Source organism: Dipodomys merriami, unplaced genomic scaffold (genome assembly GCF_024711535.1).
Source record: "Dipodomys merriami isolate MVZ:Mamm:240054 unplaced genomic scaffold, mDipMer1.0.p SCAF_7, whole genome shotgun sequence".
In the NCBI taxonomy this organism is placed as follows: Eukaryota; Metazoa; Chordata; class Mammalia; order Rodentia; family Heteromyidae; genus Dipodomys; species Dipodomys merriami.
The window spans coordinates 16294895-16313086 of record NW_027206290.1 but is presented as its reverse complement, the minus strand read 5'-3'; the positions used below and the strand labels follow the sequence as shown (position 1 = coordinate 16313086).

Genomic DNA, 18192 nt, shown 5'->3' with positions numbered 1-18192 from the left:
ATGGCCCAGAAAAGAATTGCGGTGATCGGTGCGGGTGCCAGCGGGCTTGCCTCCATCAAGAGCTGCCTGGAGTCAGGGCTGGACCCTGTCTGCTTTGAGAGGACAGGCGACCTCGGGGGACTCTGGAGGTTCCAGGTATGGGGCATCCAATCCTGCCTGTGCCTGGCCAAGGGCCTGGGGGAAACAGGTCGTCTCTTCTGGTCCGGGATTCACAACTGGAGCTGTTAGAATTCAGCCCGGGGGGCCTGGATCAGCCACCCTCAGCTCTCTATTTCTCTCTCTTCTCCCTCCCCCCTCCCTCCCCTTCTCTCTGTCCTTTTCTTGAAGTGTTTCTTACTACTTGAGCCCTGTGATACTAAAATAAACCCTATTCTTTTTTTTTTAATGTGCAAGGATTGTTTTCTATTTGTTCAAACATCCTTCCAGGAATCCCTCTCTTTCAATCTTGGATATTATTGTTTTTCCCATTAAATGTTACAACTTTAGATGATTCCATGACAGGCCTCCTCATCTTGACATTTTGGAGGATCATCAGAGAATATAAAATCCAATTGTTTTGTTTGCTCTGAACTTTCATTCTCTCCAGAAATCCAAAGTTCTTTGTCTTTGGAAGATGACAGAAAGCACCTGATATCCTTTCATGGTTTTATTCATTCTGTACATGTGGTGTGTGTGTGTGTGTGTGTGTGTGTGTGTGTGTGTGTGTGTGTGTGTGTGTGTGTGTGTGTGTGTGTGTGTGTACTACTTGTTTACTTGTTTGCTGGGCAATTTATTTAGGAAGCTTTTCCAAATGTTTACTCATTATTTATAAATCATGAATTCTCAAGTTGGCCTGTTTGCTTCTTGTTTAATGCAGGAAAACCCTGAGCAAGGCAGGGCCAGTATTTACCAGTCAGTGGTTATCAACACCTCTAAGGAGATGATGTGCTTCAGCGACTTCCCCGTTCCAGACCATTTCCCCAACTTCATGCACAACTCCCAAGTCCTGGAGTACTTCCGAATGTATGCCAAAGAATTCGACCTTCTCAAGTATATCCGGTTCAAGGTCAGCTAGGGATTAGTGGGGCATCTCAAGTTATTTCTCAAATGAAAACTGTGACTCCATTGGTCAGGGCTTTTGTGTAGATATTGGTTGGAAACCCACCTGGATCTCTCCTGTCTAGGCCAAGGCTCTATTCCTTGTCATCTCTGTGTCTGAACAATAATCAGGAAGGTCTTCCATATATTTTGTGTGCAGGCATAGAAAGCCAGCTGCTAGAGTGTTTCTGTTGCATTCTATTTTGATGTTAGTGAAATGCATGAGTGGAATTAATAGAACAGGAACTTTAAGATCTCCTGGTTGTCTAACTTGGCCACGATTGCTCACCACTGAGTAAGAAGATGTCAGTGGGTGTGGAGATGGCATGGAATGTGGCCAAAGTTTCCTTCAAGTGCTCAATGCCTTCAGGTGTAGACAAGAGACCTAGCAACTTGCCCATTTCCTGGCAGCTAATGTACTTAGCCTCATAGAGGTTTTCTTACTATCAGCCCCAAATCAGTTCCCCTTGCAGATTGTCAAATCAAATGTCTGCGCATGGGCCTGTGGTGTCATGGTGGCTGTGACAGCAGCCTTCTGCAGGTGTGAGAGGGAGTGGCAGGGGCTGTAAGGGTGTGGGAACTGCTGTACAGCAAGGGCAGCAGTCCCCCATGCCTGTCACTTTGCAGACGGCCGTGTGCAGCGTGAAGAAGCAGCCTGACTTCTGTACGTCGGGCCAGTGGGAGGTGGTCACCGAGTGTGAGGGGACAGAGCAGGTGGAGGTCTTCGATGGAGTGATGGTTTGCACAGGCCACCACACTGATGCTCACCTGCCCCTAGACAGCTTTCCTGGTGAGTAACCTGACGGGGAAGGGAGGCTCGAAACCACCCCAGACCTGAGGAGTTGTGTTCATTCCTGTCTTTGGGGGCAAAGGTCTTAAACTGAATGCAACCCGTGACATTTGTTCTATTGATGTATGTGTGCTGGTACTGGGATGTGAACTTAGGGCCTTAAGGGCTTTCTTGGTGTTCTTGTTCAAGGTTAATGCTCTGCCACTTGAGCCATAGCTCCAATTCTGGCTTTTTGGTTGTTAATTGGAGATAATAGTTTCTTAGCTTTGTCTTCCCAGTCTGAGTTCCAACTATGATTTTCAGATCTCAGCCTCCTGAGTAGCTAGCTAGGAGTTCAGGCATGAGCCACCAGTATCTGACATTGGCTTTAGGTTAAAAAAAAAATCCATTGAGCAACCTTAGTTTCAATTAAGAATTTTTCAGTGGTACAAGAAAAAAACAACAACTATTGAGTTTCTAGTTGATATCAGAGCTTGAGGCATTGAATTATTACAGTCTTTGGCTTGGATTCTTATTTTTAATACATATTGTATGTGCAGTCAGAGTGTGCAATACAGAGTAGCCATCTGAATTGAAATGAGTCCAGGACTGGGCGCTGGGGGCTCACAGCTGTCATCCTACTTTCTCAGGAGGCTGGGACCTGAGGATCGCAGTTCAGAGCCAGCCCAGGCAGACCAATCTGTGAGACTCTTCTCTCCAGTTAACCTGCAAAATAATAGAAACACAGTTGTGGCTCAAGTAGTAGAGTAACAGCCTTAAGCCACAAAGGGAGCAAGAAGGCAACAAAACAAGAGGAATGGGAACAGACATGTCAGGGAATGAAAAGACCAGAGAGTGGGGATTTCTGAGGCTGTGTGACCTGTGGACCTGAAAAGCCAAAATACAAACTACTGGTAATAAGGAAATCACTTCCTCTGAGAGCAGAAAATAATAATAATAAAATCTAAAAGGAGAGCAGAAAATACTTTAAAAGATATTCAGAAAGAGCCAGGCGCCAGTGGCTCACACCTAGCTACTCAGGAGGCTGAGATCTGAGAATCATGGTTCAAAGCCAGCCTGGGCAAGAAAGGCCGGGAGACTCTTATCTCCAATAAACCACTCAGAAAACCAGAAGTGGGGCTGTGTTTGTAGTGGTAGAGTGCTAGCCTAGACCCGAAGAGGGACAGCGCCCAGGCCCAGAGTTCAAGCCCAATGACTGACAAAAAAAAAATCAGAAAGGCAAGAGAGTAGCCAAAGAAAGAAGAACATGGAAAACCCAAGCTTGAAGCTTCCTGAGATGATACACGACATCCATCCTATAGGATGTCTCCCAATAATGCTTCTCCCTTGTCTGGCAGGAATTGAGAGATTCCAGGGACAATACTTCCACAGTCGAGACTACAAGAACCCCGCAGGGTTCAAGGGGAAGAGAGTCATCATCATTGGCATTGGAAATTCCGGAGGGGATCTGGCTGTGGAGATCAGCCACACTGCCAAGCAGGTTGGAATCAGGAAATGTGTGACTTAACTTTGCTTTACCCTCATCAAGGAAGGGAAGCATACCCCACAAAGGGCACCCCACAAAGGGCAGGGAGAGCTGCACGCAGCCCTTCCCTACCACCCCAGTGCCAGTAGAACAGGCAGAGTATGGCTTCTCTGACTCTGACATTGGTATTGTGTCTGATGGTGGAGCCCTAACTACCAGGAGGTCTCTCTCTATCATTCAGGTAGCCTTACGCTGAAGGATTCCTTGATGTCTGCAGAGGGCTTTCATGGTCCCCTCAGGCTTGGCTCTGTGGAGGTCTATGCCCTGGCTGGGAGAAATGGCTGGTGTCATTTTCACAGTTCAGCCAAATGGTCCTGGAAGTGCCTCACTGTTCTGTAAATGACAGCACACAGAGCTCAGTGAGAACTTTCCATTTCTAGGTCAGGGGGAATTTTCCTCTGGTTCTCAAAGTGGGAAAAGGGAAGCAATCTGATATTTCCAAGAACATGATGAGCATTCACATTGTAGTCAATCATTGTGCTGGCTTTGCATATAGTTAAGTAACAAAGTGTGACGTTCATTCTAGAACTATTTCTATCACCTTGGGTTTCTTTTTGTTCATTTTGGTTTGGCTTCGGTATCATAGATTTTCATCTGGAAAGAGAATCTCATCACACTAAATTGCTAGGCAAAGACACACTATGATTTTATTTTGGTTTGTGTTCACTGAATTCTAACTCGATTAACAATAATAGATAAATGTTAAATTGTTCTTACATGAATTATGCTGTACATCTCTACAAGATAAATTCTTCAAACTATTTCTTTTTTAAATAGAAGCGCAAGCAAAGCAATGATACTTATACTGGTAACTCCAGCTACTCAGGAGGCTGAGATCTGAGGATAGTGGTTTGAAGCCAACCCTGGTAGAATAGAAAAGTCCACAAGACTCTTGTCTCCAATTTAACTAGTCAAAAACAGAAGAGGAGAAATGACTCCAGTGATAAAGCATGAGACTCAAGCCAGGAAAGAGCATGAGGCCTTGTGCTGAAGCCCCACTACTCCCTTTTCTCCAAATAGAAGCAAATGCTCTAATCTTTTTAAATGAGGCAGACATAGCAACTGTGTACCAATAACAACTGCTCATCAATAATGGCATCTATTTCCATAAAAGCAATTACATGTTACCTCATGAATTAACTCTAGACATATTTGATAGGAAAGAATTATATAAACGAGAAAGAATAAAAATGTGTATAGTTGTTCTGCTAGATGGTTGTACACTGTGTATGGGAACCTATGTAAGAGCCTTCTTTAATATCACTGGCACATCTGGTTTGTTAGTGATCAGTGCTAAAGGAACAGCAACTGAGCACCAAGTACTGTAGATTGCCAAGAAAGAAAGCATCCAAAGAGGATGGAGGCCAGGCAGCCTTGTCTGTGAGAGGCCCAGGAAAATGCATGGCAGAGCTGTCCCCAGGTAGCAGGAACAGCACCATCAATGCCCACGCAGGCCGGAGAGGCTTGGTTGCTGGGGTCCCACTTTTGTGTCATATGAGAAGTTGTTTATAAATTTCAGTGGATCTATACATCTCAACGTATCAGGGGACTCTAGTATAATTCTTGGGGAATAATAGTTTTGGGAAGAGAAAATATCCCTCTCTTTTCAGATGCATTTCATCCAAGATTATATTGATTATATAGATTTTTACAACATCCCAGGTATTCCTTGCTTTAAATAAGACATAGATGGGAACTGACATAAGAATGAGAGCCAGTTAGCATTGAGCCAGTACTTCCCATATAACACTTATTTTTTTGGGGGTGGGGGTCTGGTTGTGGGGCCTGAACTCTGGGCCTGGGCACTGTCCATCAGCTCTTCAGCTCAAGGCTAGCGCTCTACTACTTGAGCCACAGCGCCACTTCCGGCTTTTTCTTTTTGCTTATGTGGTGCTGAGGAAGCGAACCCAGGGGCTCAGGCATGCAAGGCAAGCGCTCTACCACTGAGCCACCTTCCCAGCCCCACACTTATTTTTTTTAACACCACACTAACTGTCACAACAGTCTTGTGATGTATTATTTTATGTCACTATTTTATACATTTTAAAAAATATTTTTTAAAAAATGTTTCATGCTAGTCCTGGGGATTGAACTCATGGATTTGCACTCTTACTTGGCTTTTTTACTCCAGCCTTGGGCTCTACCACTTGAGCCATATCTCTACTTCTAACATTTTGCTGGTTAATTGGTATAAGAGTCCTCATGGACTTTGCTTACTGGGCTAGCTTCAAACTAGATCTCAGATCTCAGCTCATAGGCTCCTGCATAGAAAGGATTACAGATATGATCAGCTAGGACCCAGAGGGTTCCATGATTTTTAATGAATTCCATCAGCAGTGAGTGCTAGGGAGTTTCAGACAATGTAGAGACATTTGTCAGCCTGGAAAGATCCTTGGTGCCCTGGTGGAGAAGGTTTGATCTGGATCACAAAAGGATGAGGAAGCAAGAGGAATTGTTGAGTAAGAGGCGAATTTGCAGATCTTTTGAAGACATATTCATTGTCAGGTACCAGTTGCTCAGGTCTGTAATCTGAGCCACTCAGGAGGGTGAGATCTTGAGGATCTCAGCTTCAAGCCAGGGCAGGAAAGTCCACGAGACTCTTATCTCCAATTAACCACTAGAAAACCAGAAGTAGCGGTATGACTTATGGTGGTAAATCGCTAGCCTTGAGCAGAAGAGCTGAAGGAGAGTGCCAAAATTCTGAGTTCAAAGCTCTTCACAGACAAAACAACAACAACATATTTGTGAACAGTCAAGCCACCATTCTAGCTGTAAGGTTCGTGCTTAAAAAGGAAAATACCAAAACAATTTTTCAAAGATCATGGAAGCTAGATGAGTGAGTTTGAATTTAATCTTCAATAAATCCAGAGTGCTTTAGGTAGACTATGAGCCTGAATAACAGAACAAATCTTGCTCCCATGTCGCAGGTGTTCCTCAGCACCAGGAGAGGAGCTTGGATCTTCAGCCGTGTAGGCAAAAATGGATATCCCTTTGACATGCAAATGAACTCTCGATTTTACGTGTTTTTGTTAAAGATCTTCGGTCTATCAGTAGCAGATTCATTTTTGGAAAGGCGCATGAACCAACAATTTGACCACGAAATGTTTGGCTTGAAACCTAAACATAGGTAAGCTCTCAGAACAAGAGGAGGGAGACATGGTGATGGCCTGGGCAGACAGGATGATCAATTGAACTACAATGTCCATATTTAAAAGAAAAACAGAAAAACTACACATCCAGGTATGGGAGTTTATGCATATAATCCCAGCTACTCAAGAGTCAGAGATCAGGAGGATCACATTTCAAGACCAACCCAAGCAAAATGTTAGCAAAACCCCATCTCAACATGTAGCTTGGTATAGTGGCATGAGCCTGTCATCCCAACTACAGGGAGGTATAAATAGGTGGATCACAGTCCATGACTGCCCCGTGCAAAAGCACCCTGTCTAAAGCAAAAAGGGCTGGGAAGTGGCTCAAGCAGTAGAGCACTTGCCTAGCCAGCATGAGGCCCTGAGTTCAAAACCCTAGTGCCACCAAAAAAAGGAAAAAGAAACCCCCAGAACCTGAACTCAGATTTCTACCATGTCAAACACACAGAAAGCTAAGATGTGCGCCTCTAGAGGTTCTGCTTTCAATCTGCCATCCTCCTTGGCATCCATCATTTCCTCACGTATCAGTTCCTCTGTGATATCCAACAACAACTGGAAAAGTGATAGTGGGCATTCCATCATGCATTCACTATCATGCTGTGAACAAGGCATTGTACTATGCCTAAACATGAGAGAAGAGACACGAGACAGAAACTGGAAATGGGACTGTATAGAAGGCTGATCACCTAGCTCTGCCAGACTTGTTGATATGCAGGTGAAAGCTACTGGTGTATGGCCTTTTCAAATGGCCACTGCTCAAATAAAACTCTTCCTTCACTCCTCTACTGCCCTCCCTTTCCATGCCTCCATACTCCAGCTTTGGCCTTGAGATTCTGATCTGTGCCAAGTTGGTATAAAGTCAATGTTTCCCAAATTCCATGACAGATTGAGGGGAACCAGTGGCGTTTAATCACCTTCAGCAACCAGAATTGAGTTGACATGGTACTCATTTTGTGTGTGTGTGTGTGTGTGTGTGTGTGTGCGCGCGCGCGCACACGCGCACACGTCAATACTGGAGCTTAAACACAAGGTCTCAAGCTCTCACTTGGCCTTTTTGCTCAAAAATAGTGCTCAGGAACTTGAGCTAAACCTTTGCTTCTGGCTTTTTTGTGTGTATGTGTGCTGGGTCTAGGGCTTGAACTCAGGACCTGAGCATTGTTCCTGAGCTTTTATACTCAATGTTAATGTTAGCACTGTACCATGTGCTGCTTTTCAAGAGTTAATTGAAGAGAAGAGTTTCATGGATTTTCTTGCTGGCTTTGAATTGCAGTGCTCAAATCTCAGCCTCCTGAATAGTTAGGATTCCAGGCATATGCCATCTGCACCAGGCTTGCTTCTGGATTTTTGCTGGTTAATTGGGCATAACAGTCTCACAGACATATCTGCTGGGCTGGCTTCAAACCATGATCCTCAGATCTTAACCTTTTGACAAGCTAGGATTACAGGCATGAGTCAATGGCACCAACCATGGTACTGATTTCTGTTTTCCTCTCTCCTTTTCTGTGTCCCTCATTTCTCTCTCTTGGTCACTCATTTCTCCTTCCCTTTATCCTTCTTACCACTCACAGAGCTCTGTGTCAGGATGCCATGATAAATGGTGAGCTGCCAAGTCGTATCATTTCCGGCCTGGTGAAAGTGAAAGGAAATGTGAAGGAATTCACAGAGACAGCAGCCATATTTGAGGATGGCTCCAGGGAGGAAGACATTGATGTTGTCATCTTTGCCACAGGCTATAGTTTTGCCTTTCCTTTTCTTAAGGATGATTCTGTCAAAGTGGAAAAAAATAAGGTCTTCCTGTATAAGAAAGTTTTTCCTCCTCACCTGGAAAAACCAACACTTGCAATCATAGGCTTGATCCAGCCCTGGGGAGCCATCATGCCCATTGCAGAACTCCAAGCACGCTGGGCCACCCAAGTGTTCAAAGGTAAGTGGAGACACAAACTGACTACTTCGTTATTTGGTGATGTGTTTAGTTATGTTGGTGTACTTCCTTTTAAATGGCTAGAGGCAGTCTATATGACTTTAAGACTCAACACAAAATTAGTACTGAAAATTTTTGTTTAAAATTTGTTTAAAATTTAGTAAACAATTAGATTCATAGGTAATATTAACAATTTATAGGAATAATTTATTAACACAAGTATTAACCGTTTAAATTGTTAATGTCTCATTAACCAACAACCTATATTAATATAGAGTAGCAATTTATATCAATCATTTGTACATATCCCAACATCAGCTGGGAAATTTTTCCCAAGGAGGCATGATTTGATCCCATCCCTGGCAATGTGCATTTCCTAAGTCTGAGGTACCCGGATCACTCCAATGTACAATCTAGATTGGAGAAAATTGGTATTATTTATGAAGCAAAAAAACCCAGTCTTTTAATATAGATAACATCAAATACTAAAACATGATGTGAACTAATTTCAACCAAAAATTAAAGACCTGGGTATAGACTATTCCAGAATGTGGACTCTTCATCTCTCAATTCCTTACTTCTCTGCCTTCTATGGTCCTTCCTTCAGCTAGGAATATACAAGAAAACTGGTTTAAGATAGTGGACTCTGTGCATCAGCAGAATGATTGGGCTTCTAAAAGTTTCAAATAAATCTAGCTTTTCACATTATGATAATACTGGAGTTGAACTCAAGGCCATGCACATTTGTTCTCACTTGGCTTTTTATGCTCATGGTAGAGGGCTATCTTCCACTTGAGTTGTGCCTTCATTTCCAGCTTTTTGCTGGTTAATTGGAGATTAGTCTTGTGTATTTTTCTGACCAGGCTGGCTTTGAACTACAGTGCTGGGATCTCAGTCTCCTGAGTTGCTAGGATTACAGAATTAATGAGTTATCTGCCTCTGACCACTAGAAGATGGACCACTTCTTCCATAATGTAATGGCTTATGATTCTGGCTTGAGAAGTAATTTGGAGATCAAATCCCAAAGTGGGTTTCTTGAGCATTCTCAGTGATGAATCTCAATCTAATTTCCCCATTTCCGCCCTGATTTATAAATATAAGTAATATTTTCCTTGGCTAAAATGATAAGATAAGGAGAAATGCACAGGCATTTATTGATTGATTGATTTACTTTTTTGCTGGGCTTGAATTCAGTGCTTTTTCATTTGAGCCATATCTCTACTGGCTTTTTTTTTTTTTTAATTTGCCAGTCCTGGGGCTTGAACTCAGGGCAGGGCTCTGTCACTGAGCTTCTCTGTGTTCATCAAGGCTAGCGCTCTGCCCTAGAGCCACCATGCCAGTTTCAGCTTTTTTTTTTTGTAGTTTATTAGAGATAAGAGTCTCATAGATTTTCCTGTCTAGGCTGGCTTCAAACCATGATCCTCAGCTCTCAGCATCCTGAGTAGCTAGGGTTAATAAAGGTGTGAGCCACTGTTACTCGGCTTTTCATTGGTCAAGTTGAGAGAAGTGTCTCTCAGATTTATCCACCTGAGCTAGCTTTGAACCTCAGGTCTCATACCCTGAGGATTATAGCCATGAGCCACCAGAACCCAGCTCAAAAGGCTCTGTCTGAGAGTTGAGTTTGGAGTCCTGTGGTTTAGGAGAGCACACCAGCATGGTGCTTGGGTGTGCCTAAGAAAGGGCAACCAGCAAAGCAGAGAACAATAATGCTCCAAAAACTAAAGCAGCCAATTCTATCACCTCCTGTGAAGGTAATGAGATCTCAATGACCAGAGATGTTTAGGGAGGAAAGAGACAACCACTGGGTATTAGTGGTATTGTTAGGTAAGATGTACTCCCATTCCAAAACTCAAGGATCCAGAGTTCTATGGAATGCTACTTAAGAATCAGATGTGTCTTGGGGCTGGGAAGGTGGCTCAGTGGTAGAGCGCTTGCCTTGCATGCCTGAGACCATGGGTTCGATTCCTCAGCACCACAAAAGCAAAAAGATAAAAGCCGGAAGTGGCGCTGTGGCTCAAGTGGTAGAGTGCTAGCCTTGAGCTGAAGAGCTGAGGGACAGTGCCCAGGCCCAGAGTTCAGGCCCCATGACCATACCCAAAAAATAAAAAATAAAAAAATGAATCAGATGTGTCTAAAGGTTTCTGCATGACATGGAGCGTACATATGTGGTTATAAGGCTAACTGTAAGGTAGTTATTGTTGTTTTATTTTTACTGAAATACAATTGGCTGTTTGTCTAGTTGTGTCTTTGGCATAAAATTCCTACCATGGAAATTCCTACATTTGTATGTCAGTGCTAGAATTTATCTGGGAAGATTGTCAATAAGAGTTGTTCTTGATCTTACTTTCCAACATTTATCAAGTAAAAAGGTTTAGAGGAGGAGGATTATCTTCCATTGACCTTAGTACTAACGTGATTGATAAATTCATTTTCTTTCTCAATGGTTAAAATCAACAACACTTGTTGTTGGGCCTGTAGCTCAGGCTAGTCACGATGTGGAGATCTGAGGATCTAAGTTTGAAACAAGTGCAGCCAGAAAAGTACACAAAGTTCTTATCTCCATTTAGTCAGCAAAAAGCTGGAAATGGAGCTCTGGTTCAAATGGTAGGCCTAGAGTGAAAAATCTAAGTGAGAGTTTAAGGCCATGAGTTCAGACTACAGTACTGACATATGCATACACATGTGCACGAGTGCGTGCGCACACACACACACACACACACACACACACACACAGAAAGAAATTTAGATTTGGGGTCATTGCTCAACTTATCTCATATTTCAGTCGTGATAGGATAAGGTGATCAAGTAAACTATAATCTCCTTGATTACAGAAAAGTATCTGTTATTTTTAAAATTCTCTACAGTGTACTAATTGTTAAATGGGTCATTGTTCCTCCCCAGGAAATTGTATATGTCAGAATTTCATTTTTCTCTTTAGGGCTAAAGAAATTGCCCCCCAAAAGCGAAATGATGGCAGAAATAATTAAGACTCAAGTGGAAATGGCAAAAAGGTAAAGAAACTTCTGAGGAAAATGTAGGATTACAGGTTAGGTACTGGCGGCTCATGTCTGTAATTCTAGCTACTCAGGAGACTGAAATCTGAGGATCACAGTTCAAAGCCTGGGCAGAAAAGTCCATGAGATCATCTTATTGGTGTTATAAAGAAACAGAGAAGCCACCACTTAAAAGGCCGAATTATGAGTCTTTATTGGAGAGCCAGAGGACTACTGGTAGACTCGTGTCTCAAAAAACAGCAGCCATTGGGGCTGGGAAGGTGGCTCAGTGGTAGAGCGCTTGCCTTGCATGCCTGAGGCCCTGGGTTCAATTCCTCAGCACCACATAAGCAAAAAGAAAAAAAAAAGCCAGAAGTAGCGCTGTGGCTCAAGTGGTAGAGCGCTAGCCTTGAGCTGAAGAGCTGAGGGACAGCACCCAGGCCCAGAGTTCAGGCCCCGCGACCGGACCCCAAAAAAAAAACAAACAACAAAAGCAGCCATAAATGCAGCTAGCCCAAAACTTACATAGGCTAAAACCACACAAGGCATATGGAATCAAACCTAACAAAAGTGTTAGACATAAGCAAAGCAAACCAGATGAGGACAATTAAACCTAATAGAAAAGCAAATCATCAAGTGAAACAATTGGGGAATCAAGAGCCGATAATCTAGGGGAAAGATAGACCTAGTCTCCTTACTTTTTGATAATTAATGAGGAAAATGCAAAAAAGAGATGTGACACAAATGGCAAAGTGCCAGTCTTGATAGAAAAAGCTAAGTGAGAGCATAAGGCCCTGAGTTCAGACCCCAGTACTATATGAGAGAGAGAGAGAGAAAGAGAGAGAGAGAGAGAGAGAGAAGGGGGGAAGGAAAGAAGGAAGGAAGGAAGGAAGGAAGGAAGGAAGAAAGGAAGGAAGGAAACAAGGGAGGGAGGGAAGGAGGTCTCTGATTATCTCCCAAATCACATTCCTTCCCTGTTAAGCACATTTCTACCTATAAAATGTCCTCTTAGCGCTACAAATCTGCACTTGATATAACTATTATACCTGATATAACTTGATATAACTATGCCCTTGATATAACTATTATAACTATTATATACGCTTGTAGAATAAGTCATCCCCCACTTTCTTTCAGGCTTCCAAGTTTACCTTGGCCTTGGAGGGCCTGCTCTGCGGACACTCCCGCCCCTGTCATTGACTCATAAAACAATTCAAGATCTCATGCCAGAAAACCTTTTGCCCAGCTTTCTGCATCTGGATGTGCTGGGCTGGCTCTTCTGTGTTTGGTTTTGCCGTCCAGTGCATAGTCAACACCTACAAATGTTCTACGCTCATATTCTATGTCCATGTTGCCCACCCTTCACTTTGTAGCTCCCCTGACTTTTAGTTGATGGGGGTCAGGAGTGGGGCTTGAACTCAGGGCCTCAGGCTCTCACTTGGCTTTTTCTGCTCAAAGCTGGTGCTCTACACTTGAGCTCTACACTTGTGGCTGTTTTGTGGTCAATTGGAGATCTGATTCTCACCAACTTTCCTGCCCAGTCTGGCTTTGAACTGCAATCCTCAGATCTCAGCCTTCCAAGTTGCTAGTATTATAGGCATGAGCCAGCTCTCCTTTGTTCACCTGACTTTGAATACTCTTCTTTGTTTTTGTCTTATCCTTGTAGGACCTATGGTAGCTCTCTTTTAACTATACTCTCTTTATCATTTCTACATAGCATTCAAAACCCATAGAATGGGCCAAAAGCCTTGTTTCCTCCTGTTTCATCTGTCTCTCTTATCTCCTCTTGTCCATCATAAGATCCTTAAAAGTGGTGACAACTGGCTTCTGTAGTTTCCACAGTTCCTTGTCCAAAATCAAGTCAACCAGCAGATATTCAAAGAGCACTGATTGGTTGGTTGGCTGGATGGTTGGTTGAATTGTTGATAGTTCAAGGCTTCTGTCTTCTCTCCTTCAGGTATGTGGACAGCCAGCGCCACACCATTCAAGGAGACTACGTAGATACCATGGAAGAGATGGCTGAGTGTGTGGGTGTCAGGCCCGACCTTTGGTCTCTGGCCTTCACTGACCCCAGGCTAGCACTAAAGGTCCTATTTGGACCCTGCACTCCTGTCCAGTACCGTCTCCAGGGTCCTGGAAAGTGGGACCGAGCTCGAGAAACGATCTTAACCACAGACGATCGAGTACGAAAGCCTCTGATGACCAGAGCAGTGGAAAGGAGTCACTCTTCATCCTCAGTGATAACCATGAGCAGATTCATTCTAGCGGTGCTTCTCTTTGCTGTCATTATGGCTTATTTTTAGATGGACTGTGGTCAAAGCTCTAGCTTCACCAGAGATGCCTTCAGGTCCCCTGACAAGACTGAACGCTCAGTTTCATATTGCCCAAACACCAACCTTCATTTCTCTTCCACAAGCATTAATCCTCTTCCTTTTCCCATACAGTGAAGTCTATCTTTCATTTCTACTAGTTCATCTCCCTTCTCCTTTTTATCTATCACTTTTTCCTGTGGCAGGTTCTAGACTGTGAGATCAGGTTTTCTCTCCTTTTCTTTTTTCCTTTCTTTTTTCCTTTCTTTTTTCCTTCCTTCCTTCCTTCCTTCCTTCCTTCCTTCCTTTCTTTCTTTCTTTCTTTCTTTCTTTCTTTCTTTCTTTCTTTCTTTCTTTCTTTCTTTCTTTCTTTCTTTCTTTCTTTCTTTCTTTCTTTCTTTCTTTCTTTCTTTCTTTCTTCCTTTCTTTCTTTTTTTTTTTTTTTGGTTGGTCATGGGGCTTGAACTCTGGGCCTGAGCACTACTACAGCTCAAGGCAAGCGTTCTTCCATTTGAACCACAGCACCACTTCCGGTCTTCTGGTTGTTAATTGGAGGTAAGAATCTCATAGACTTTCCTGCCTGGGCTGGCTTTGAACTGTGATCCTAAGATCTCAGTCTCCTGATGTCTTTCTTTCTTTTTTATCTTATCCTTCCTTTCTTTGCCCTCCTTTTCTTCTTCCTTCCTTCCCTCCTTCCTTCCTTCTTTCCTTTTTTCCTCTATTTTCCTTCTTTTCTTCCCTGTCTTTCTTCCTTCCTTTTTTCCTTCCTTTCTTTCCCTTCCCTCCCTCCCTCCCTTCCTTCCTCCCTTCCGTCCCCTCCATCCTCCCCACTTTCTATTTTGTGCTGGTACTTGGACTTAACTCAGGGCCTGAGTGCTGTCCCTTAGCTTTTGCACTCAAGGCTGACCAATTCTACTACTTGAGATATATTTCTGCTCTGGCTTTGCTGGATAATTGGTGATAGAGTCTCTAGGATTTGTCTTCATGGCCTGTCTTTGAACTGAAATCTTTAGATACTAACCTCCTGAATAGCTTTGATTACAGATGTGAGCCACCAGTATCCAGCTCTCAGGTTCTCTTTGAGTCTTCTTTTACATGTCTAGCATGTTTGACATGTGATTTGTGCTGAATAGATAATGATGATAGTTCATCATTTTATAGTCACTGACTTATGGTCAGTGACTATAAAATGACAGACTTTGGGCTGGAAAGGTGGCTCAGTGGTAGAGCGCTTGCCTTGCATGCATGAGGCCCTGGGTTCGATTCCTCAGCACCACATAAGCAAAAAGAAAAAAAGCCAGAAGTAGCGCTGTGGCTCAAGTGGTAGAGCGCTAGCCTTGAGCTGAAGAGCTGAGGGACAGCGCCCAGGCCCAGAGTTCAGGCCCCACGACTGGACCCCCCCCCCCAAATAAAGTGACTTTATGTCACTCTGCCTCTGATAGGGTTTAGTTTTCTATGAGAAGTGCTATCTTATTAGTTTTTAATATTGTAATTAAATGTGCATATTCTGGGAGATAAGAGAACCAATCACATTAGGATAGGACATATAGATATTTAAGATAAGACATATAGATAGGACATATTAAGATAGGACATATAGATATTTAAGACGTTTAACTTGTTCACTGGTATATCCAAGAACTTGTGAATTTTACTACTTATTTCCTAAGTAACTGTTTTCATTTTCTTAAGAAAATTCAGCATTCTAGGCTAATGGGTCATATGGATAATCTACCACCTACTACTGTATTCTATTCTTTTTGTGTGCTTGGTAGTGGGGTTTGAACTCAAGAGCTTGTCCTGTCATTTGGCTTTTTGCTCAAGGCCAGTGCTTTACCACTGAGCCACACTTCCACTTTTGGCCTTTTGGTGGTTAATTAGAAAGAAGAGTCTCACTGGCATTCCTCCTTGGCTGAGTTTGAATCCTGATCTTCAGATCTCAGCCTCCTGTGTAGTCAGGATTACAAGTACTTGGCTCTCTACTTGACTTTTTTTTTTTCTTTTTCTTTTTTTGTCGGTCATGGGGCTTGAACTCTGGGCCTGGACGCTGTCCCTCAGCTCTTCAGCCCAAGGCTAGTGCCCTACCACTTGAGCCACAGTGCCACTTCTGGTTTTCTGGTGGTTTATTGGAGATAAGAGTCTCACAGACTTTCCTGCCTGGGATGGCTTTGAACCACAATTCTCAGATCTCAACCTCGTGAATAGCTAGGATTACAGGCTTGAGCCACCAGCACCTGGCTTTGACTTTTTTTTTTAGTTAGCCAAATTTTATTGTAATCTCTTAGTCCTCACAGGAGTATTCCCCAAGACATAAGCTCAGGAAATTTTAGCTGTCAGCTATTGTAGTAAGGTCTACACTGTGATTTCTCTTCCATTCTTCCTGAAATAAAGTCCACATGACAAGAATCTTCTTAGAATTGACATTAATGAATGGCAGGGTGTTCAGCTTGTACTGGATTTTCATGAATGTCTATAAAACACAGCACATGAAAGAGACATCAGGGTCTTACCTTTAGGTCCAGTGTGATTCTGTTCTCTCGTCCAATTAAGTTTCACTCTGCTCTTACTTTGTGGAGAAGTTAAAGAAGCATGGATGCCAGGTGTACTGAGTCCCAGGAGGAAATGCACTACCATGCCAGGCAGGTGCGTGATGGCAAATCACTTTGATGCAGTGTTTGTGCATTTGGGGATGACTGAATTACGTAGCTACAAATTAGATCTGAACAAACTAAAGACAGCATTCTATTAGTACAAATACACTGACAAACAGTGGGTTCTTTACTCACTCTTTAGCCGCTCCAACTCTGTGCCTGTTCCCCACATATGGGGCTCCATAAATCTGCTGCTCACAGGCATGCTTCCTGGGACAGTTGGCCCTGAAGTGATGTCCAGGAGCCACGACATGGTGCCTAATAGCCCTATGGGTGACTACTCAAGGCCATGGTGAGGGATGAATAACCTCTGTCCAAGAGGATTTTGCCCTCACTGCCAGCAAGGGTCTTTATCTGCTCTCAATGCCCTGGTTCTTGTATAGAGTGTAACACACACATACACATCTTTATTAAGATACATAGTTTAGTGTTTAAGTTCAGCTCTTTTATTCTACTTATAACATGTCAGGTTATAAAAACCATCATTTATTGGTTCTAAACCAACCTGAAAGTAAGCTGTGAATAGGGTTGTGTGTGTGTGTGTGAGCGTGCATGTGTGCACGCACACGCGTGTTGGAACTCAGGGCCTTTCACTTGCCAGGCAGGTGCTCTTCCTTGGAGCTACATCCCTAACCAATGTTAACAGGATATTAAACTCAAAATCACGCAAGGTACAAAGCCAAAGGTATAGATGAGAATACACGAACACTATCCTTTGACACATTATGCTGTTGCAATTATATTCAAAGATTATATCACTTTCCGGTTAAGCTATGTCTGAATTTTTAAAATGTGTTTTTCTAATGCCATAAAGAAGTGCTAAATAGGTTGCACTGAAGAATTGATGTCCAAGGGACATAGGAACCAGGGGCTGGTGCATGCAGCTGTAACTCCAGTTACTCAGCTGAAGCCCAAGTACACACGCACGCACGCACGCGCACACGCACAGTACTCGTCTGGATCCACTCCTTAACAGCTGTCAGAGCAGAACTTGTCACAGATCAATGTGACCTGGTTACTGGAGTTCCACGCCTGGGGATCCCGCTTGGCTCAGCAGCTCTCCGGTGATATGCACCGCTGGTCAGAATGTGTACATCAGAAATCACACGAATCGACATAAACGCCTGCCGATTCCCCCCCCCCCTCCGCCCGCCCCAACCCTACAGCCGTCTTCGCTCAGTTTGCACCTTCTGGGGACCCGGCAGCAAGGAGCTAGCGCGCGCAGGAGATGCGGGGCGGAGATTGAGCGGACCTGGAGAAAGGAGGGGGCGGAGCCGGGAACAAACGCACAGAGGCAGGCCACACCCGCAGGCATCCAGGCTCCGCCCTCGCCACGCCCAGGCACGCTGCAGGCACCTAGGCCACGCCTCCGCCCATCCCAGCACGTTGCAGGCACCTAGGCTCCGCCTTCCTCCCGCCTCCTCCAAGCCAACACTCAGCTCCACCCCGCGTCCCGCCTCCTCCGCACAGCCGGCAGCCAGGTTCCCACCCCCATTCTCGGCTCCGCCCAACGCTTGCAGACCGCGCCCAGGCCCCGCCCTCGCGCAGCCGATTCGCTGGCCCCGCCCTGGTCCCGCCCCCCTCCCCTCCCCACACACACTGCGTTCTGCAGTCCTTTCTATGCTTGGAGGAAGTTGTCAGAAATGGCTGAGTGCTGTTTCTCTGATTTCTGTGTGTGTGTGTTTGTGTGTCTGTGTGTCTGTGAGTATGCGCGTGCTTGGGCACGCCGGCGTCTGTATTGGGACTTGAACTCAGGGCCTGGGCAGTGCTTCTTAGC

General features: G+C 44.1%; 1 protein-coding gene across 1 annotated transcript; it reads left to right on the top strand.

Annotated features, from left to right (window-relative positions):
* Positions 1-13929, top strand: LOC138816866 (flavin-containing monooxygenase 5-like). The gene is made up of 8 exons (XM_070007028.1): positions 1-135; positions 857-1045; positions 1705-1867; positions 3205-3347; positions 6320-6519; positions 8110-8465; positions 11401-11473; positions 13413-13929. Exons 1-8 carry the CDS (start codon positions 1-3, stop codon positions 13756-13758), a joined length of 1605 nt encoding a protein of 534 aa, XP_069863129.1. The 3' UTR covers positions 13759-13929.
* Positions 13930-18192: the final 4263 nt, after the last annotated feature.